Genomic DNA, 22839 nt, shown 5'->3' with positions numbered 1-22839 from the left:
CAACAGAGAAATGTGGACATTGAAACAGCGTAGGTCTTATTTAGTAGGATATGTACAGCCAGCAGAGAACATAGTGAGTTCACATAGCATAAGAACAAGTATATGCATTAGAAGTACATTTAAGTTGTTTATAATCCGGGGAGATGGGATGTGAATGGAGGAGGGTATTAGTAAAGTGTTGAAGTTGCCTGGAGGTGTTGTTTTAGAGCGCTTTTGAAGGAGAATAGAGATGCACTTACTTTTATACCTGTTGGGAGTGCATTCCACATTGATGTGGCATAGAAAGAGAATGAGTTAAGACCTTTGTTAGATCGGAATCTGGGTTTAAAGTGGTTTGTGGAGCTCCCCCTGGTGTTGAGGTTATGGCGGTCATTTACGTTAAGGAAGTAGTTTGACATGTACTTCGGTATCAAGGAGGTGTAGCGGATTTTATAGACTAGGCTCAGTGCAAGTTGTTTTACTCTGTCCTCCACCCTGAGCCAGCCCACTTTGGAGAAGTGGGTTGGATTGAGGTGTGATCTGGGGTGGAGGTCTAAAAGTAACCGGACTAGCTTATTCTGGGATGTTTGGAGTCTAGATTTGAGGGTTTTGGAGGTGCTGGGGTACCAGGAGGTGCAAGCGTAATCGAAGAAGGGTTGAATGAGAGTTCCCGCTAGAATCCTCAAGGTGCTTTTGTTGACCAGAGAGGAGATTCTGTAGAGGAATCTCGTTCTTTGGTTGACCTTTTTGATCACCTTGGTTGCCATTTTATCACAGGAAAGATTAGCCTCTAGAATGGAACCTAGGTAGGTGATCTCATCCTTCCTGGTGATAACAATGTCACGCATATAGCTTGGTCCAATTTGGTATGTATTCTAACAAAGTGCAGATTGGGTTTTAACCTATTTAAAACATGTCTAAAAAATGTATATTTATGGTGAGAAATCATTAAGACGATCAGTGTTTAGACAAAGAAAAATAGAACAAATTATTAATAATAACATAGAGTTAAAGGTAAATTGAGCAAATTGGCTATTTCTGGTTATTTATCTAAGTGTGTATCAAACTGGTAGCCCTTCGCATTAATCAGTACCCAAGAAGAGCTCCCCCTGGTGTTGTGGTTATGGCGGTCATTTACGTTAAGGAAGTAGTTTGACATGTACTTCGGTATCAAGAAGGTGTAGCGGATTTTATAGACCAGGCTCAGTGCAAGTTGTTTTACTCTGTCCTCCACCCTGAGCCGGCCCACTTTGGAGAAGTGGGTTGGATTGAGGTGTGATCTGGGGTGGAGGTCTAAAAGTAACTGGACTAGCTTATCCTGGGATGTTTGGAGTCTAGATTTGAGGGTTTTGGAGGTGCAAGCGTAATCGAAGAAGGGTTGAATGAGAGTTCCCGCTAGAATCCTCAAGGTGCTTTTGTTGACCAGAGAGGAGATTCTGTAGAGGAATTTTGTTCTTTGGTTGACCTTTTTGATCACCTTGGTTGCCATTTTATCACAGGAAAGATTAGCCTCTAGAATGGAACCTAGGTAGGTGATCTCATCCTTCCTGGTGATAACAATGTCACCCACTTCACAGGTGTCATAGTTTTGATGCAGTCAGTGACAAGCTACAATGTAAATAGTCATGGAAATAAAGAAAACTCATTTAATTGAGGTGTGTCTGAACCTTTGGCCTGCACTGTATGTGTAAGTATTTAATGGGACGGAGAGGCTTCGAATTGTCTTGGCTGGGTGAGCAGGTGTCGGACACCTCAGTTACCTTGGACGTATCCTCGCTCATCCATGCGGACTGGACACTGGCCGAGAGTGGAGTCGGCTGTCCTGGTTGCTTTGTTAGGTCTGCTCCTGTCTCTGGCCATCCTCCCTCCACCCCAGCGGACGATGGCGTAGAAAACAGCAGAGGCCACCACAGTGGATATGTTTCTTTTACTTTTTATTCATAGCTGTATGTAGAAGTGTCTGGTTGTATCTGCTGCTTTAATGTCTTTAATGTCCTCTGTGTTCTTTGATGTTTGATGTTTCCTTCTTACACACATGTAAGAGGGATGTGTACTATGGCTATGAGTTGTTGTTTTTTTCCCTTGGCCTCAGTCCGCACCCCCTCTCCAGGGCCCACGCTAAGACCGATTTTTTTATTTATTTTATCTTCTATTTTTTTCTACCCCCCTTGTTTACCTGTATCTCATCTTTTTTTGTAAGGGGCGCTGGAAGCCGGCAGACCCGTCAGCGATCCTGTTCTGTCTCCCTTTAATGTTTGTCTGATCTTGAATGGGATTGTGCTGAAAATTGTAATTTTCCTGAAGGAGCTCTCCTGACGGAATAAATAAAGTACTATCTAATCTAATCTAATCTATAAACATAACATATATATATAAATAATTATTGTTTATGTACATATATACACAGAGATAAATGTATTTCTTTGTAGCTGCAAATTAACGTAAAAAAATGAACTGAAGCTGTGAGTCAAGTGGGTGAGAGGAACTAGAAATGGCAAGGTCAGGGGAGTCCGACACAACAAGCATAGACAGGTCACTGTGCTCAGACAACCAAGGTCCAAACTTAAAATATACTTTTCGTTTTAGCTTTGACTGGACAAAGCATATTCAAAGAGCCTGATGAGATCATAAAGTAAACAAAGTAATTAATGCTTATCAGATGAATTAACAGTGAAATGATGGGCTAACAATTACAGACCCACTGTTTTCCATCCATTTTTTTTTCTATCGCTTATTCCCTTTCGGGGTCACGGGGGGCGCTGGCGCCTATCTCAGCTACAATCGGGCGGAAGGCGGGGTACACCCTGGACAAGTCGCCACCTCATCGCAGGGCCAACACAGATAGACAGACAACATTCACACTCACATTCACACACTAGGGCCAATTTTAGTGTTACCAATCAACCTATCCCCAGGTGCATGTCTTTGGAGGTGGGAGGAAGCCGGAGTACCCGGGGGGAACCCACGCAGTCACGGGGAGAACATGCAAACTCCACACAGAAAGATCCCGAGCCTGGATTTGAACCCAGGACTGCAGGACCTTCGTATTGTGAGGCAGACCCACTGACCCCTCTGCCACCGTGAGTCTTTTTTAAATATGGCAATGCATGTAAAAATAGTCTCAGCTACAATCGGGCGGAAGGCGGGGTACACCCTGGACAAGTCGCCACCTTATCGCAGGGCCAACACAGACAGACAACATTCACACTCACACACTAGGGCCAATTTAGTGTTGCCAATCAACCTATCCCCAGGTGCATGTCTTTGGAACGCCCCGATTGTAGCTGAGATAGGCGCCAGCGCCCCCCGCGACCCCTAAAAGGGAATAAGCGGTAGAAAATGGATGGATGGATGGATGTAAAAATAGTTTTTCGAGCTTTTCAAAAGGAATAAATGTTGCTCAGTCCCATGTAATGTAGAAAAGCTCACCCAGGGGAAATCACATGGCCAACAATTAGTATTTGCACTCCTCTTAGCTTTCTATGTGCGGTTTTAATTAATTTAACTATATGTAAAGTGCATTTAGGTTTTCATAACCGCCATTTTGGTTAGGAGGATAACAAAAGAAGGTATTTTGCATAGCATGTCTGATAGGACGATATTGCCCAAACCTTAAAGGGGAAGTGTACTTTCGAGGGGGAAATTTCGCCTTTATTCCACAATCCTTATGTGAGACAAAAACACACGTCGTTCTCTTTTTGTGCCAAACAACACCGGCAGGAGGTGGCTAACTGAGAAGAAGATGTTCATTGTCACACATACAGTGCAATGTAGTCTCTGCAGTATATTTGACCTTTTCTCTCTGGAGGAGCAGTGTGCAGACATGGTGTAGCGCCCGGGGACCATGTCTGGCTTGTCGTGGCTCGGCTCTTCGGTCGATGACGCTTTCCTGTGACGTGATGTAACGCAGGAGGGAAAACTCCTTTTTTTCCATTTTAACCAAGTATGACCGAGTAGTTTTTTTTCTCCTAGTATCGCTGGTTGCTGTGTGTCATTAATTTGCTGCAACAACGCAACGTGTGCATACTTGCCAACCTTGAGACCTCCGAATTCGGGAGAATTTTGAAGTTTGGTGGTAGTGGGGGGTGTATATTGTAGCATTCCGGAAGAGTTAGTGCTGCAAGGGCTTCTGGGTATTTCTTTTGTTACGGTGCGGATGTTCTCTCGAAATGTGTTTGTCATTCTTGTTTAGTGTGGGTTCACAGTGTGGCGCATATGAGTAACAGTGTTAAGTTGTTTATACGGCCACCCTCAGTGTGACCTGTATGGCTGTTGACCAAGTATGCCTTGCATTCACTCATGAGTGTCTTTAATTTGCTGCAACAACGCAACGTGTGCATATTTGCCAACCTTGAGACCTCCGAATTCGGGAGAATTTTGAAGTTTGGTGGTAGCGGGGGGTGTATATTGTAGCATCCCGGAAGAGTTAGTGCTGGAAGGGCTTCTGGGTATTTGTTTTGTTTTGTTACGGTGCGGATGTTCTCTCGAAATGTGTTTGTCATTCTTGTTTAGTGTGGGTTAACAGTGTGGCGCATATTAGTAACAGTGTTAAAGTTGTTTATACGGCCACCCTTGGTGTGACCTGTATGGCTGTTGACCAAGTATGCTTTGCATTCAGTCATGAGTGTCTTTAATTTGCTGCAACAACGCAACGTGTGCATACTTGCCAACCTTGAGACCTCCGAATTCGGGAGATTTTTGAAGTTTGGTGGTAGCGGGGGGTGTATATTGTAGCATTCCGGAAGAGTTAGTGCTGCAAGGGCTTCTGGGTATTTGTTTTGTTACGGTGCGGATGTTCTCTCGAAATGTGTTTGTCATTCTTGTTTAGTGTGGGTTCACAGTGTGGCGCATATTAGTAACAGTGTTAAAGTTGTTTATACGGCCACCCTCGGTGTGACCTGTATGGCTGTTGACCAAGTATGCCTTGCATTCACTCATGAGTGTCTTTAATTTGCTGCAACGTGTGCATACTTGCCAACCTTGAGACCTCCGAATTCGGGAGAATTTTGAAGTTTGGTGGTAGCGGGGGGTGTATATTGTAGCATTCCGGAAGAGTTAGTGCTCCAAGGGCTTCTGGGTATTTGTTTTGTTACGGTGCAGATGTTCTCTCGAAATGTGTTTGTCATTCTTGTTTAGTGTGGGTTCAAAGTGTGGCGAGTATTAGTAACAGTGTTAAAGTTGTTTATACGGCAACCCTCAATGTGACCTGTATGGCTGTTGACCAAGTATGCCTTGCATTCACTCATGAGTGTCTTTAATTTGCTGCAACAACGCAACGTGTGCATACTTGCCAACCTTGAGACCTCCGAATTCGGGAGAATTTTGATGTTTGGTGGTAGCGAGGAGTTTATATTGTAGCATTCCGGAAGAGTTAGTGCTGCAAGGGCTTCTGGGTATTTGTTTTGTTTTGTTACGGTGCGGATGTTCTCTCGAAATGTATTTGTCATTCTTGCTTAGTGTGGGTTCACAGTGCGGCGCATATTAGCAACAGTGTTAAAAGTTGTTTATACGGCCACCCTCAGTGTGACCTGTATGGCTGTTGACCAAGTATGCCTTGCATTCACTCGTGCGTGTAAAAGCCGCATATATTATGTGAATGGGCAGGCATGCTGTTCGTATGGAGGGAAAGCGGATGTGATGACAGGTTGTAGAGGACGGTAACCCTTTAAGGCAGTGGTCCCCAACCTTTTTGTAGCTGCGGACCGGTCAATGCTTGATAATTTGTCCCGCGGCCCAAAGGGGGGGTGCATATTTTTTTCTAATCATGAAAAAATTGGGGTCTTTTTGGGTGGGCGCACTAATTGTAAGTGTATTTTGTGTTTTTTATGTTAATTTAATAAAAATAGAAATATATATATATATTTTTTTATTTAAAACAATTTAAAAATTGATAAGAAATTATTCTGCGGCCCGGTGGTTGGGGACCACTGCTTTAAGGCACGTCCCCAATATTGTTGTCCGGGTGGAAACCAGGAGAAATTCGGGAGAATGTTTGCCCCGGGAGATTTTCGGGAGGGGCACTGATATTCAGGAGTCTCCCGGGAAAATTAGGAGGGTTGGCAAGTATGAGCGTGTGACCCTGAGAGACTTAAGTGTGCTGGGATTTAAGTATTGAAAGAAGACACTTTATTCAACCAGCATTTCATATTGATATTACAAATTAATGTCTGTCTATCTGTGTTGGCCCCTGTGATGAAGTGGTGACTTGTCCAGGGTGTACCCCGCCTTCCGCCCGACTGTAGCTGATATAGGCACCAGTGCCCCCCGCAACCCCATAAGGAAATAAGCGGTAGTAAATGGATGGATGGATGTTTTAAAAAAAAGACAAATTTGGAATATTTTTTACACAGTGGAGTTGCGAAATTATACAATATAATTGTCTACAGAGAAAAAAAGTTTACATTTTTATGCCAATATCCTCCATCCCAAATATTGTATTATAGGCGCACTTAAAACCCTTTCATTTTCTCAACACAGTGCGCCTAATAAGGGTGTTAATTCTGATTGTGCTTACCGACATTGAAGCAATTTAATTTGGTACATGGTAAAATGACAAGTGTGACCAGGAGATGGGAAGCACACATAAGAAATTATGTGTGGACTGCAGGCTGACGCAAGCAAGCCCAAAACCTTGATGTTTCATTGAGAATATAATAGGCCGGGGCCAATAAGTCAATTGGATCTTTCTGTGTGGAGTTTGCATGTTCTCCCCCTGACTGCGTGGGTTCCCTCCGGATACCCCGGCTTCCTCCCACCTCCAAAGACATCCACCTGGGGATAGGTTGTTTGACTGCCATCTACTGGTCACACTAATCATTACACCATGTACCAAATAAAATTGCTTCGAGGTCGGTAAGCCAAACCGGAATTAGTCCGCACATTGGGTTATAAGGCGTACTGTCGAGTTTTGAGGAAAAAAATCATTTTAAATGCGACCTCTTGTCCGGAAAATACGGTAATAAGAAGCAAATCTTTTAAGTGTGATTTGAAAATTGCCATCATAGTGCAGTCTACACATATCTCTTATGTTCGACTGCCATCTACAGGTCACACTTATCATTGAATCATGTATCAAATTAAATTGCGTTGAGGTCGGTAAGCAAAACCAGAATTAGTCCGTACATTGGGTTATAAGGCGTACTGTCGAGTTTTGAGGAAAAAAATAATTTTAAATGCGCCTTCTTGTCCGGAAAATACGGTAATAAGAGGCGAATCTTTTAAGTGTGATTTGAAAATTGCCATCATAGTGCAGTCTACGCATATCTCTTATGTTCGTCTGCCATCTACAGGTCACACTTATCATTGAATCATATATCAAATAAAATTGCGTTGAGGTCGGTAAGTCAAACCAGAATTAGTCCATTCATTAGGTTATAAGGGGCACTGTCGAGTTAAGAGGAAAAAAAACAAATTCAAATGCGCCTTCTCGTCCGGAAAATACGGTAATAAGAAGAGAACCTTTTTAAGTGTGATTTGAAAATTGCCATCATAGTTAAGTCTACAAATATTTCTTATGTTTGACTGCCATCTACTGGTCAAACTTATTACACTATGTACCAAATAAAATTGCTTCGAGGTCGGTAAGCAAAACCAGAATTAGTCCGTACATTGGGTTATAAGGCGCACTGTTGAGTTTAGAGGGAAAAAACTGATTTTCGAATGCGCCTTCTCGTCCGGAAAATACGGTAATAAGAAGCGAATCTTTTAAGTGTGATTGGAAAATTGCCATCATAGTGAAGTCTACACATATCTCTTATGTTTGACTGCCATCTACAGGTCACACTTATCGTTACACCATGTACCCAATAAAATTTCTTGGAGGTCGGTAAGCCAAACCGGAATTAGTCTGCACATTGGGTTATAAGGCGCACTGTTGAGTTTAGAGGAAAAAAAAACAATTCAAATCCGCCTTCTCGTCCGGAAAATACGATAATAAGAAGCGAATCATTTTAAGTGTGATTTGAAAATTGCCATCATAGTGCAGTCTACACATATCTCTTATGTTCGACTGCTATCTACAGGTCACACTTATTGCATCATGTATCAAATAAAATTGCGTTGAGGTCGGTAAGTCAAACCAGAATTAGTCCATTCATTGGGTTATAAGGCGCACTGTCGAGTTAAGAGGAAAAAAAACAAATTCAAATGCGCCTTCTCGTCCGGAAAATACGGTAATAAGAAAAGAACTTTTTTAAGTGTGATTTGAAAATTGTCATCATAGTGAAGTCTACACATATCTCTTATGTTTGACTGCCATCTACAGGTCACACTTATCATTACACCATGTAAATTGCTTCGAGGTCGGTAAGCCAAACCGGAATTAGTCCGCACATTGGGTTATAAGGCGCACTGTTGAGTTTAGAGGGAAAAAAACAGAATTTCGAATGCGCCTTCTCGTCCGGAAAATACGGTAATAAGAAGAGAATCTTTTTAAGTGTGATTTGAAAATTGCCATCATAATGAAGTCTACACATATCTCTTATGTTTGACTGCCATCTACAGGTCACACTTATCGTTACACCAAGTACCCAATAAAATTTCTTCGAGGTCGGTAAGCCAAACTGGAATTAGTCCGCACATTGGGTTATAAGGCGCAATGTTGAGTTTAGAGGGGAAAAAACTGAATTTCGAATGTGCCTTCTCGTCCGGAAAATACGGTAATAAGAAGCGAATCTTTTAAGTGTGATCTGAAAATTGCCATCATAGTGCAGTCTACACATATCTCTTATGTTTGACTGCCATCTATAGGTCACACTTATTATTGCATCATGTATCAAATAAAATTGCTTCGAGGTCGGTAAGCCAAACCAGAACTAGTCCATTCATTGGGTTATAAGGCACACTGTCGAGTTTAGAGGAAAAAAAACAAATTCAAATGCGCCTTCTCATCCGGAAAATACGGTAACAAGAAGCAGTGCTTTTAAGTGTGATTTGAAAATTGCCATCATAGTGCAGTCTACAAATATTTCTTATGTTTGACTGCCATCTACTGGTCAAACTTATTACACCATGTACCAAATAAAATTGCTTCGAGGTCGGTAAGCAAAACCAGAATTAGTCCGTACATTTGGTTATAAGGCGCACTGTTGAGTTTAGAGGAAAAAAAGGGATTTTAAATGCGCCTTCTCTTCCGGATAATACGGTTATAAGAAGTGAATCTTTAAAGTGTGATTTGAAAAAAAATAAAAATAAAAAGTTGTATGTGAGTGTGTGCTCACACGTATGAGCCAACCTGTAAAACTAAGGCTTCCAACATTAACCGCTAACAAGACCAACAAAGCTTGGCCGTTGTGTATTTCTCGTACCGCGTTGCTTTATCTGTCATCGCGGCAGGAACCACTCCATTAAAACGCCGCTGCATCCTACCCAGTTAAAAGGCAGCTTTTGTCGCCAAGTGAAAAATGATTGATTTCCTCGGCCCACGCCTCTCTTAGAATGTGTGAAAATGGATTGGCGGAATCAGGATTTTCCCACCATTGTTTTTCCCTTCTCTAACAGGAAGTGCGGTCCGCGGACTCACTTTGCGGCAAACTTGACCATCTGCTTGCTGGCACGATCTCCCACTGCAACCAGCGCCTGCACGTTGAACTGCTGTTGGCGCAGCACCAAGAAGCACTGCTTCCCTGAAAACAAAAACAAGTGATAACGCTGGAATGCAAAGATTTACTGCGATGATACACAGGTGTCGCATTCGTTCTCAGACAATGCAGGCGATAACCAGTCAAAAGGGGGTGTGTGACTTTAAGAGTCCAGTCTCACAGGTGGGACGGTCTTTCCTGTCCTGTACAGGTAAACACGTGTGAATGCAACACTGCCTTTGAAGAGTGGAGAATGGGTCATTTCTACCTTCCTCACAAACACACACCTAGGAGGAGAGCAAACAGTTGGGCCAACAAGACAGTCGGACCACCCAGGCACTTTGATGTCTGTTCTCCCCCCCGGAGAAGGAGGTGTGTTTTGGGATAATAGCAACGCCATAATCCCACCGTGACAGATGCACCTCATCCTAGACGGAATCAGGATGTTATTCTGTTCACACGGACATCCTTACAATGACGAGAACGAAAGGGGACATGAGTTTTGGGACGAGACCCTTGACTCTGGAAGTTATCTGGAGAGGAAATGACTAAAAAAGGTCACCGTTTATTTGTCATTTTTGGCAATGTGGATTGTTGGTGGCTTGCCGCACCTGATCTGTAGCTGGCTACTGTTGAAGTGCTATTGTCAGAGCTTGTTTACACAAGAGCGAACTAGCAAAAACATTAGAACAATCTCAGAGAAAAAAAATAAACTACGCATAGTGTGTGTGTGTGTTATAGTTGTCCCGATACCGATATTTTGGCCCCGGTACCAAAATGTATTTTGATGCCTGTCAAGATAAAGGGGAACACAAAAACATTTCATTATTGGCTTTAGTTTAACATAAAATATTATGATATATTAAATATAAGTTTGTAATTCTCAATTTTGGCATTAAATAAGATAGTGGACATACTAGACAACTTGTCTTTTAGTAGTAAGCCACTGCTGGCGTATGCAGTAACATATTGTGTCATTTCTAGTTGTAGTGTTTTGTCAAAATTATGAGGTACAAGCGGTAGAGATTATTAATCTATTCATTCATTCACTGTTTATATCTGCTTACTTTCTGTTTTAACATGTTCTATCTACACTTCTATTAAAATGTAACAATCATTTTTATATTGTTTGATACTTAACCGACACATATACTCACACGCACATACATATTTTTACATACACACAAGTATATACACGTTTACACACACACACACACACATGTATATACACACACACGTATATACATATATGTAGATGTATGTATGTATGTATCGAAATGTATACATGTATGTATATACTGTATGTATATTTACATATACATATACACACATATATATTGTACATAGACACATTTCTGTATATACATACGTACATCTACATATGTGTGTGTGTGTATAGATACACACACACACGCATACATATGTATGTATATACAGAAACATATATACAAAAATACACACACACACATAAATATAAATAAATATATATATATATATATATATATATACATACTTTGGAAACGTTATTGTTGTTTAAATGTGCTATATAAATAAAGTGGATTGGATTGATATATATATATATATATACACACACACACACACAACACACATATACATAGATACATGTATATATATATATATATATATATATATATATATATATATATATATATATATATATATATATATATATATACACCCACACATACATATGTATACACATATATACATATATATATACACACACACACACACATATACATAGATACGTGTATATATACACATGTATCTGTGTGTGTGTATTATATATATATATATATATATATATATATATATATATATATACATATACACACACACACACAATATTATACACATTCGTATATACACATATAAACACATGCGTATAAACTATATTGTGCACTATAATCAATTCAAATGGGTGTAATTTGTTTTGTTTTTTATGGTGTTTTTTCATAATATCCACAAAGTTCAGCGTGCAGATTGTGTGACCATGTGTGTTGACCTTTATGTTTGTTTCCCCCATGACTAGGGAAGGTTGTTTGGATTGTGTCATATAAGTGAATATATATATATATATATATATATATACACACACACATATATATGTACACACATATATACATATATATATATATATATATATACACACACACACACACACACATATATATATATATATATATATATATATATATATATACATATATATATATATATATACACACACACACGATATTATACACATTCGTATATACACATAAACACATGCGTATAAACTATATTGTGCACTATAATCAATTCAAATGGGTGTAATTTGTTTTTTTTATGGTGTTTTTTCATAATATCCACAAAGTTCAGCGTGCAGATTGTATTTATGTGACCATGTGTGTTGACCTTTATGTTTCTTTTCCCCATGACTAGGGAAGGTTGTTTGGATTGTGTCATATAAGTGAATGCTGTGATAGTTAACAGCATACACTCAATGGTCATTGATCGGATTTACCCACATTTCCCAAAACTGAAGCATTCAGACCGCCTGGTATTTCAGATTAATTTTTAAAAAGGACTCTGCAGTGTGTTGCTTTGTTGAACTCATGACGTCTCGCGGACCAAATACCTTTGTTATAGACCTTCAGTGTTTTCCCAAACTGAAGTGACATAAAGGACGAAATCCATTCAGTTTGAAGGACTGGCCAGAAGGGATGCACATACAAATAAATACCTATCCATGGTGCACAAGGATTAGCAGAGGTAACCTAACCTTGACTTTTGTCTTTGTCACACAAAAGCAACTTCATTTTTTGGGTGAGGGGGGGGAAATGTGAAGGATTATCTCACCTTTGGCCCTGCTGGTGTGAACGCGGGCACGGAGCCAGATCAACTTGTCAGCCCTCTCAGGAGTAAGGTCTTTGACCAGCACCAAAGCCCTGTCTGACTCACAAACACAGTCACATAGATAGATGATCAGACACCCAACCCCCGTATGACCTTAGACAAGAAAACATTTGCCTGCACATGCTTGAGCTTGTGTGGACACGGAAAAAGAACATCTCAGAACTACATAAATAAAAAGTGCTCGTCGTCTTGCTCAGAAGCGGCCCGACAGACCTCCGCTGAGGGATTTATGACTAACTGGACTCAAGCGTGACCCTGAGAGGCATGTTTTGTCATTATCAGCACAAAACAATGGCTGCCACATCAGCTTAAAAGGGAACATTATCACAATTTCAAAAGGGTTAAAAACAATAAAAATCAGTTCCCAGTGGCTTGTTGTATTTTTTGAAGTTTTTTTCTAAATTTTACCGGTCTCGGAATATCCCTAAATAAAGCTTTAAAGTGCCTTATTTTCGGCTCTCTGCGAAGACACTGGCCATTTCCCTGTGACGTCACACAGTGCTGCCAATGTAAACAAACAATGGGAATACCACAGCAAGATGTAGCGACATTAGCTCGGATTCAAACTCGGATTTCAGCGACTTAAGCGATTCAACAGATTACGCATGTATTGAAACAGATGGTTGGAGTATGAAAATATTGAAGAAGAAACTGAAGCTATTGAGCGAATAGCTATTGACGCTATTCATAGCCATAGCATGGCCGAATAGCTGCGTTAGCATCGCCGGTAAAATGTGCGGACCAAACGATCAGGACTTTCGCATATTTTGACACTGGAGCAACTTAAATCCGTCGATTGGTAAGTGTTTGTTTCGCATTAAATGTGGGTGGAAGGAAACGTAATATAGTTGCAAATGCATCTACAGGTTATCCATACATCTCTGTTCCATGTCTGCTTTAGCACCGCTGGTAAATAGCATGTTAGCATCGATTAGCGTAGCATGTTAGCATCGATTAGCTGGCAGTCAACATCAACAAAACTCACCTTTGTGATTTCGTTGACTATCGTTGCAAATGCATCTGCAGGTTATCCATACATCTCTGTGCCATGTCTGTCTTAGCATCGCCGGTAAAATGTGGAGAAACTCTGGCACATTCAATGGGGGTCTGGCGGCAGACACTTTCGCACCTTCGGGCCAGTGGTGCAACTTGAATCCCTCCCTGTTAGTGTTGTTACACCCTCCGATAACACATCGACGAGGCATGATGTCTCCAAAGTTCCAAAAAATTGTCAAAAAAACGGAAAATAACAGAGCTGAGACCCGGTGTTTGTAATGTGTTGAAAATGAAAATGGTGGGTGTGTTACCTCGGCCACGTCACATTCTGACGTCATCACCCCCAGCGTGATAAACAGACAAGCGTTTAATTCGCCAAAATTCACCGATTTAGAGTTCGGAAATCGGTTAAAAAAATAGATGGTCTTTTTTCTGCACCATCAAGGTATATATTGACGCTTACATAGGTCTGCTGATAATGTTCCCCTTTAAAGGCCTACTGAAAGCCACTACTACCGACCACGCAGTCTGATAGTTTATATACAAATGATGAAATCTTAACATTGCAACACATGCCAATACAGCCTTTTTAGTTTACTAAATTGCAATTTTAATTTTCCCGCAAAGTGTCTGTTGAAAATGTCGCGCAACGATGACGCTTATGTTGACGCGTGCTTGTGACGTTATTGGTTGGAGCGGACATTTTATCCCAGCACCACTCACGGCTAAAAGTAGTCTGCTTTAATCGCATAATTACACAGTATTTTGGAGATCTGTGTTGCTGAATCTTTTGCAATTTGTTCAATTAATAATGGAGACTATAAAGAAGAAAGCTGTTGGTGGAAAGCGGTGGATTGCAGCTGCCTTTAGCAAGCAAAACACAGCCGGTGTTTCTTTGTTGTGAAGCTTTAATATGGAACAGAGCGGTCAGGCGAACATGTTTCTCTACCACATGTTGACCGGCAGGTTTCGGTGAGAAAATTATGGTAATAAGTCGGCTCTTAGCGGGGACATGAGAGGAGGTTGCGTCCTCCTGCAGCTGTGACTTTCTTGGCTCCTCCATGGCTGCCATCAGAGACACTGGCGGTCACCATACCCTTCCGACTTTCAGGTATGACTTTATAATCTCACTACAACACTAGTAACACAATAAGCAGATAAGGGATTTTCCAGAATTATCCTAGTAAATTTGTCTAATAACATCTGAATCGCTCCCACTGCCGTCGCCTTTTTTTTTTTTATATTTCTAGTGCTTCACTCTAACTTTCCTCATCCACACATTTTTCATCCTCGCTCAAATTAATGGGGAAATCGTCGCTGTCTCGGTCCAAATCGCTCTTGCTGCTGGTGGCTATGATTATAAACAATGTGAGGAGCCCTACCACCGGTGACGTCACACGCACATCGTCTGCTACTTCCGGTACAGGCAAGGCTTTTTTATTAGCGACCAAAAGTTGCGAACTTTATCGTCGATGTTCTCTATTAAATCCTTTCAGCAAAAATATGGCAATATCGCGAAATGATCAAGTATGACACAAAGAATGGACCTGCTATCCCCGTTTAAATAAGAAAATCTCATTTCAGAACTCTGTTTTCAACCAAAAATTAAAGCATACCGACCATCAACGTGGACATGGTCTGGGTTTGCATGCGGCTGAGCAATGGGCAACTGGTGCTGACCAGATATCCATAACAGTTGGACCTGGACAGGACCGCCTGCTGGCACGTATGAGTTTATTATCAGTGCCAGCCCAGGATTTTTCATGCATACAGAGAATAAAGGCTTTTTTTTTTTTATTATTGATAGTAATCAGTTTGAGGCTCTTTATCTGCGACTGAAACAACACGACTGTGAGGCAATCTTGATAAACATGTCATAACATCATAGATCACTTGAGGAGGCCACTGCTGCGTGTCCCACCGTGACACCTTTGCAGTTCTCGTGTGTCATTTCCGGACCAAAAGGACAATAAAATCAGGAGACGGACATGATAAATTAACAGAATGTGGACTGTTGTAAAGCATTACATCGTTTTTCATCGTAATACATTTTACCTCAGCCAACTGGATGTCATGGTTTCGGCACCTAAGTTATGATATTGCCTATGCCTCGGGCAGGGCCGATAAAATGATATCAATATATGCTGCGAAGGACACGTAATCAAAATCAATAAAAAAATGTGTTTAATAAAATGTGCGATATATAAAGTACAGGCTAGGGCTGGGATATATATCAATATACTCGATACATCGCGGGTTTGTCTCAGTGCGATATAGAAAATGATTATTGTGATATTGGAGTATACGTTCTCACGCAGTTGCTTTTAGCTGCTGGCGTTACACTACAGGCACTTCTCACTCTTTCTTGTCTCTCCTTCTCACAGAAACAAAACAAGCGCACCTTCTTACAGACGTCACATACGTACACGCACTCGTGGACCAGAGCGGTAGCGGCATGGGTAACGTTAACTGTGGTGCGAGTGGTAATACGAGAGAAGGAAGGTGCGAATCTGGTAACAAATGAAGGAAGGATTAATTCCCCCAAAAAAACAGCACAGGGTCCATCGTCTGGCGGTGGTTTGGCTTCAAGCGGGAAGATGTTGAACAGACAACCATAATTTGTCAAGTGTGGGGTAAAAGCGTTGCTACAAAATGTAGCATTATTGCTAATATGTAGCATCGTTTCAAAAGTCACCCGCTATATCAGGGGTAGGGAACCTATGGCTCGCGAGCCAGATGTGGCTCTTTTGATGACTGCATCTGGCTCTCGGATAAATCTGAGCTGACATTGCTTAACATGATAAGTAATGAATAATTCCACTTGTAATAAGTGTTAAAAATAATGTCCAAAACATAAAACATTGTCATGCATTTTTAGTCCATCCATCCATTTACTACCGCATCTGTTCAAGAAGTTGCGTTAAGAAGTTATTTATTTATTATTGGTTAGTGTGGGGCTTGTCCTCCTGGGGGTTCTTCAGACCACCAAGCACCGACATGAGAGCCCGTTTCAGGGTTACACTATTGTCTTATTTTTCAATAAGTCTCTCAGTTGCTTTCCAGCAATTGTATTTTTCTCTTTCGTTCTCGCTCGCGCTCTGGCTCTAGCCCCAACCCCGTTTCTCCTCCTGGCTGCTGCTTATAACAGAGCGACAGGTGAGTAGATAACAAAGCTCAGGTGGGCCATCTACGCAGCTCTCGCTGATTTCGAGGCCGGTCCTGGGACACATCAGTTTGCTGCAGGCCCGCGGGCCACGCCTCCTCCACAGTTAGCTTCAGAGTAACAATGTTATTACAAAGAATAAGAGACCTATTATACTCTAGAAATGTTGGTCTTACTTAAAAATGCACGCGTGTAGTTGTGTTCAGTGTTAAAAAAAAAGTATTATATGGCTCTTACGGAAATACATTTTAAAATATTGGGCTTTTTGGCTCTCTCAGCCAAAAAGGTTCCCGACCCCTGCGCTAGAGAGTGAAGAGTGCTTGAAACTCCGCATGTCAACATCTCCAAATTTCCACATCAACACCGTATGAAAAAAATAGTCAACAACAGAAGGAGATAACGTGCGAAGGACATACACTATTTGATTTTCTATTAAGCAGTTAATTTTTATTCGACGGTTATTGAAATATCTTGTGTGACATCATGCACAAAAGTGCACTTTATTTGTTTTAAAGTATAGTAGTGACGTTCTGTACAAAAAGTGCAAGTTAATTTAGTGTTGTTTTGATATGTCATCTTAATGACATCATGCACAAAAGTGCACTTGTTTTAAAATGTCTCTGACAATCTCACACTTTCTGTTTGGAAATGACATGAATGTTTGTGCCACTGCTTAATAACTGTTCCATAAATACAGTTTTGGTCAATTGACTTAGTTGTGATTTCCCTCGCTGCATGAAAGTTAAAAAGTAGCATATATGAATGCAGTATGAAGAAGAATGTTTTAATGTAGACACATAGAATCATCATACTGCTGTGATTATATGCATTAAGTGTTCATTCAAGGCTAAGGCAAAAATATCAAGATATATATCGTGTATCATGATATGGCCTAAAAATTAAATATATAAAAAATATATTAAAAAAAGGCCTTATCACCCAGCCCTATATCAGTATATATTGCGATAGACGCGTAATCAACATCAATAAAAAATGTGTTTAACAAAATGTGTGACATGTACAGTACAGGCCAAAAGTTTGGACACACTTTCTCCTCATTCAATGGGTTTTCTTTATTTTCCTGACTATTTACATTGCAGATTGTCACTGAAGGCATCAAAACTATGAATGAACACGTGTGGAAAAAATGTGAAATAACTGAAAATAAGTTTTATATTGTAGTTTCTTCAAAATAGTCACCCTTAGCTTTGATTACCGTTTTGCACACTCTTGGCATTCTCTTGATGAGCTTGAAGAGGTAGTCAGTCACCTAAAAGGGTTTTCACTTCACTGGTGTCATAGTTTTGAGTCTTAAGTGACAATCAGTGTTTCTTTTGTGCTGTGCACCACCATCTTTTGGAAGAATTTGTTCACTCCAGAGGCTGCAGTGTCTTTCCATTTATCGGTAAAGTTATTATTATTTTTTTTTAACCGGCGTGCTGTTCAATCTTCTACTCCTCCATAGTTTTTCTACTAGTAAATATTCTTCATACGTTGTATGTTTCATAGTATAAATAAAACGGTTTATACTTACAAAGCAATCCCATGTGCGCTGTCTGTAGAAATGTTTTCATGCATATTTGTACACATTATCGTAATCTAATTAAGCTAACAATTCTTTTTGTATTGTTTCAGTTTTACAAATTCCTCAGTAAATCCATCAAGACATCACCTTGGAGTTATTGAGTCTGTTTAGCTGATTGGAGAGCTAGCTTCCAAGATAGTGGGTCTATGGCGATGACTTCCATTTTGTTTGTTTAGCCGTTTTACTGCCGTGTTGCAGACACCGTTTGAAAACAATTAAGGTATGTTAATAAACATTTACAGAATACTTAAGTGTAAATAACTTGTGTGGCTAATAAATAAAATGTCTTCTTTGAGGGAGAAAAGACATTTTCTTCTAATTTTCAGTGTGCTTTATAGTCTGGAAAATACAGTATTTATATTCACTGGGAGAGAATGGGAAGGGGCCTAGGTTGGGGGTCGCAAAAATGTTTTCTTCTTCCTGGGGCGGGTGGCGTAACAAAATAATTGAGACGCACTGGTTTACGAGTGACAGGTAGGAGAAGAAATCAAATCAAATCAAATCAAATGAAGCGTTGTCATTTAGCTGTCAGTTATAACAAAATGAGAAAGTGTCTCTAGGGATTGCAAAAAGGCACAGTGCAAAAGAGCATGTAATATAAGCTATAAAATCCCACACTGTACCACTAAAGCAGCACATATATTGAAGACATAAATGGCAAACTAACCCAGTTTCTCTTGGGACTGGACCATTGCTGTAACACCATAACGATCCTTGGCAAAGTCCTGAAACATTTTGAAAAGACATGTCTCGGATGTTAATTGTCAGCTCTTTGCTTTTCTCCTTTCACTTTTCTTTCACCAGCGTCAGAGTGGCTAGTACATGCGAGATAAAAGACGATAAGGTTTAATCTACAGGGAAGTGACAGGTGGGGTGCATGCGGGCGCTTACTCAACAAATCCTGTAAAGGTGTGGATCAACAGGTGAGTCAGAGAACCTAAACTGTCAACTTTGGAGGATACTTACATCTTCCTCCACAGTTTTCTGATCACCGGCCTGCAACACAAAGGGGTGATGGGAGTTTAAAATGAATGTGCGTGGATTTGCAATTAAACTGCGGCAAACAACACTTTGCAGAGGAGTACAGTGAGGGACATGTATGGACTAATATATAGCCTATTAATTGTGCACTATTTATTAGTGATGCATCGAAAATTTGCCTGGCGACAGAAGACTTTGATCACCAAAACAGCTGTGCCAATACCGGATGTTGTGATGACATAGGCAAGACGCACAGGGTTGTCTGGAGTGGAGCCAGCATTGATGTACCAAATGTGCAAATATTAAAGGGGAACATTATCAGCAGACCTATGTAAGCGTCAATATATACCTTGAGGGTGAAGAAAAAAGACCATCTATTTTTTTAACCGATTTCCAAACTCTAAATGGGTGAATTTTGGCGAATCAAACCCCTTTCTGTTTACCGAGCTGGAGGCGATGACGTCAGAATGTGACGTCGCCGAGGTAACATTTTCAACACATTACAAACACCGGGTCTCAGCTCTGTTATTTTTCGTTTTTTTGACAATTTTTTGGAACCTTGGAGACATCATGCCTCGACGGTGTGTTGTCGGAGGGTGTAACAACACTAACAGGGAGGGATTCAAGTTGCACCACTGGCCCGAAGATGCCAAAGTGTCTGCCGCCAGACCCCCATTGAATGTGCCAGAGTGTCTCCACATTTGACCGGCGATGCTAAGGCAGACATGGCACAGAGATGTATGGATAACCTGCAGATGCATTTGCAACGATAGTCAACGAAATCACAAGGGTGAGTTTTGTTGATGTTGACTTCCAACTAATCGATGCTAACATGCTACGCTAATCGATGCTAACATGCTATTTACTGGCGGTGCTAAAGCAGACATGGCACAGAGATGTATGGATAACCTGCAGATGCATTTGCAACGATAGTCAACGAAATCACAAGGGTGAGTTTTGTTGATGTTGACTTCCAACTAATCGATGCTAACATGCTACGCTAATCGATGCTAACATGCTATTTACTGGCGGTGCTAAAGCAGACATGGCACAGAGATGTATGGATAACCTGTAGATGCATTTGCAACTATATTACGTTTCCTTCCACCCACATTAAATGCGAAAAAAAACACTTAACAATCGACGGATTTAAGTTGCTCCCGTGTCAAAAGATGCAAAAGTCCTGATCGTTTGGTCCGCACATTTAACCGGCGATGCTAACGCAGCTATTCGGCCATGCTATGGCTATGAATAGCGTCAATACCCATTCACTCAATAGCTTCAGTTTCTTCTTCAATATTTTCATACTCCAACCACATGCGTAATCTGTTGAATCGCTTAAGTCGCTGAAATCCGAGTTTGAATCCGAGCTAATGTCGCTATATCTTGCTGTGGTATTCCCATTGTTTGTTTACATTGGCAGCACTGTGTGACGTCATAGGGAAATGGCCAGTGTCTTCGCAGAGAGACGAAAATAAGGCACTTTAAAGCTTTATTTAGGGATATTCCGAGACCGGTAAAAATAAAAAAAAAACTTCAAAAATTACAAAAAGCCACTGGGAACTGATTTTTATTGTTTTTAACCCTTTTGAAATTGTGACAATGTTCCCCTTTAAGAGGAGAGTAGCGGCTTTTAAAAAGAGAAAGTGCAGTTGGAGCAGCAGCGCGAAGCGAGTGTGCCGTCAGGCTCGCTGCAGCTCTGGCTGTCCGTCGCGGACATGGAGCGGCAGAAGTAAAGAGTCTCTAAGGACGAGTACAATAACACCAGAAAAAGAGGCTATATTTGTCGCAAGTAGGGCTGCACCGATTAATCGGTAACCGAATATATTCGGCCGAATATGGCAAAAAAAAGCCACATTCGGCCTTCGGTGGAATGAGTTAAATGCAAGGCCGAATAGTGGCGTGTGACGCAATGACGCGATTTTTTGACGCGGTGACGCAATCAACAAACGTGCAGTGACGCGGTGACGTTGGAACCAGGCGCCTTCGGAAAAATGTCAGCAGTGTGGAGATATTTTTAAGTGTTGGAAAGTGACAAAAGTATTGCTGTTTGCAACGAATGTTCAGCCAAACTGTCTCGAGGACGAATAAGTTTGCGACTGACAGTGCCAAAGCAAACGGAATTTTAAAGAAGGTAATGGACTTTATGGCTTTGGATGATCAACCGTTTAGTGTTGTTAGGACATTGGCTTTCGGAGACTCATGAAACACATTGAGCCCCGTTACACGATACCGAGCAGAAAATATTTCTCTGATTTGTGCTCTTTACATTGTGTGTGTGCTGTTTACATTATTAGCCTGGTGTGTAGGCTACCTGTATAAGTGTATGAGGTTACAAGCACACACTTATTGAGATTTACTTGAGTCTTCTGTTTACATTATTAGCATATCTACTGTGGCTAAGCAGATTTTGGCCAAAAGGACAATAATTCATTTGTTGTGGGTTTATCCACTTCAATGCACTTTATTTTTTTTTGGAATGCATGTTTTGTTTGAAGGCCTAATATAAATGAAAAACGTTGTGCTTTTTTTGAAAAGCAAAGGCTACTGGAATATTTAAAAAAAATGTCAATATTCAATAAAATTGTACTTTATTTAAAAAACATGTCTAAAAATGTATTGTAGGCTATTCATGCAATATAAAATAAAATTGTGAAAAACTGCATTCATTATTCGGTATTCAGTATTCGGCCTTCGGCCAAACATTTAAATTGTATTCAGCTTCGGCCACAAATTTTCATTTCGGTGCATCCCTAGTTGCAAGTCGTTTTTCATTAAAGAAAAACACCACTAAAAGAATTGGAGAAATCTCTAAAAACTTGAAAATTGCTCAAAAAAGTGCAAAAGCAGCAACAATTTGAAAAACAGACAAAAAACCGCTTAAGAAAAAGCACCGTATTTTTCGGATTATACGTCGCTCCGGAGTATGCGTCGCACCGGCCGAAAATGCATAATAAAGAAGGAAAAAAACTTATATATATGTCGCACTGGAGTATAAGTCGCATTTTTGGGGGAAATTTATTTGATAAAATCCAACACCAAGAATAGACATTTGAAAGGCAATTTAAAATAAATAAAGAATAGTGAACAACAGGCTGAATAAGCTGACGTTATATGAGGCATAAATAACCAACTATTATGGTAAGAGTCATTCAAATAACTATAACATATAGAACATGCTATACCTTTACCAAACAATCTCTCACTCCTAATCCATAAATCCCATGAAATCTTATACGTCTAGTCCAGTTTTGTCCAAACTTTTTCCACTGACGGCCGTACACTAAATAATCAAAGCAAGCGGGGGCCATTTATTTTAAAAACCAATACACGTATAAAAAAATACACATTTAGGCCTCCACTCAGGCTTCATCCCGGGGACCCCAAAGGGTTTTGATAAAAATAAAATGGTAAAAATGTGTCATTATTCAGTATTATTATTTTTTATTATTATTCAAGTTTTAAATCTCTACATCAACATTTGGTCTATCTGTCAATATGACGTTTTTAAAGATTTGAATTGCATGCTCTTTTTGTCAAAGAAAACCATGTTTTTTTATTGAAAAAAACACAAAATATGCCATATTTTCACCCAATAAAATTTTCAAGTAGAATGTTTGAGATTATATAATAATTGG

At 40.3% G+C, this 22839-nt stretch overlaps 1 protein-coding gene across 1 annotated transcript in view; it reads right to left on the bottom strand.

Moving 5' to 3' along the window:
• dars1 (aspartyl-tRNA synthetase 1) overlaps positions 1 to 22839 on the bottom strand; it is a 107136-nt gene that overhangs the window by 65050 nt on the left and 19247 nt on the right. The window contains exons 3-6 of the mRNA XM_061918322.1: positions 19187 to 19216; positions 18888 to 18945; positions 12420 to 12512; positions 9500 to 9602 (exon numbers count right to left, since the gene is read on the bottom strand). Of these exons, the coding sequence (XP_061774306.1) occupies positions 9500 to 9602; positions 12420 to 12512; positions 18888 to 18945; positions 19187 to 19216 (284 nt within the window). The remainder of the gene's footprint in view (positions 1 to 9499; positions 9603 to 12419; positions 12513 to 18887; positions 18946 to 19186; positions 19217 to 22839) is intronic.

This window comes from Nerophis ophidion, linkage group LG13, assembly GCF_033978795.1.
Source record: "Nerophis ophidion isolate RoL-2023_Sa linkage group LG13, RoL_Noph_v1.0, whole genome shotgun sequence".
Classification (NCBI taxonomy): domain Eukaryota; kingdom Metazoa; phylum Chordata; class Actinopteri; order Syngnathiformes; family Syngnathidae; genus Nerophis; species Nerophis ophidion.
Note: the sequence above shows the minus strand (reverse complement) of the source record. Positions and strands in the feature narration are given on the sequence as shown.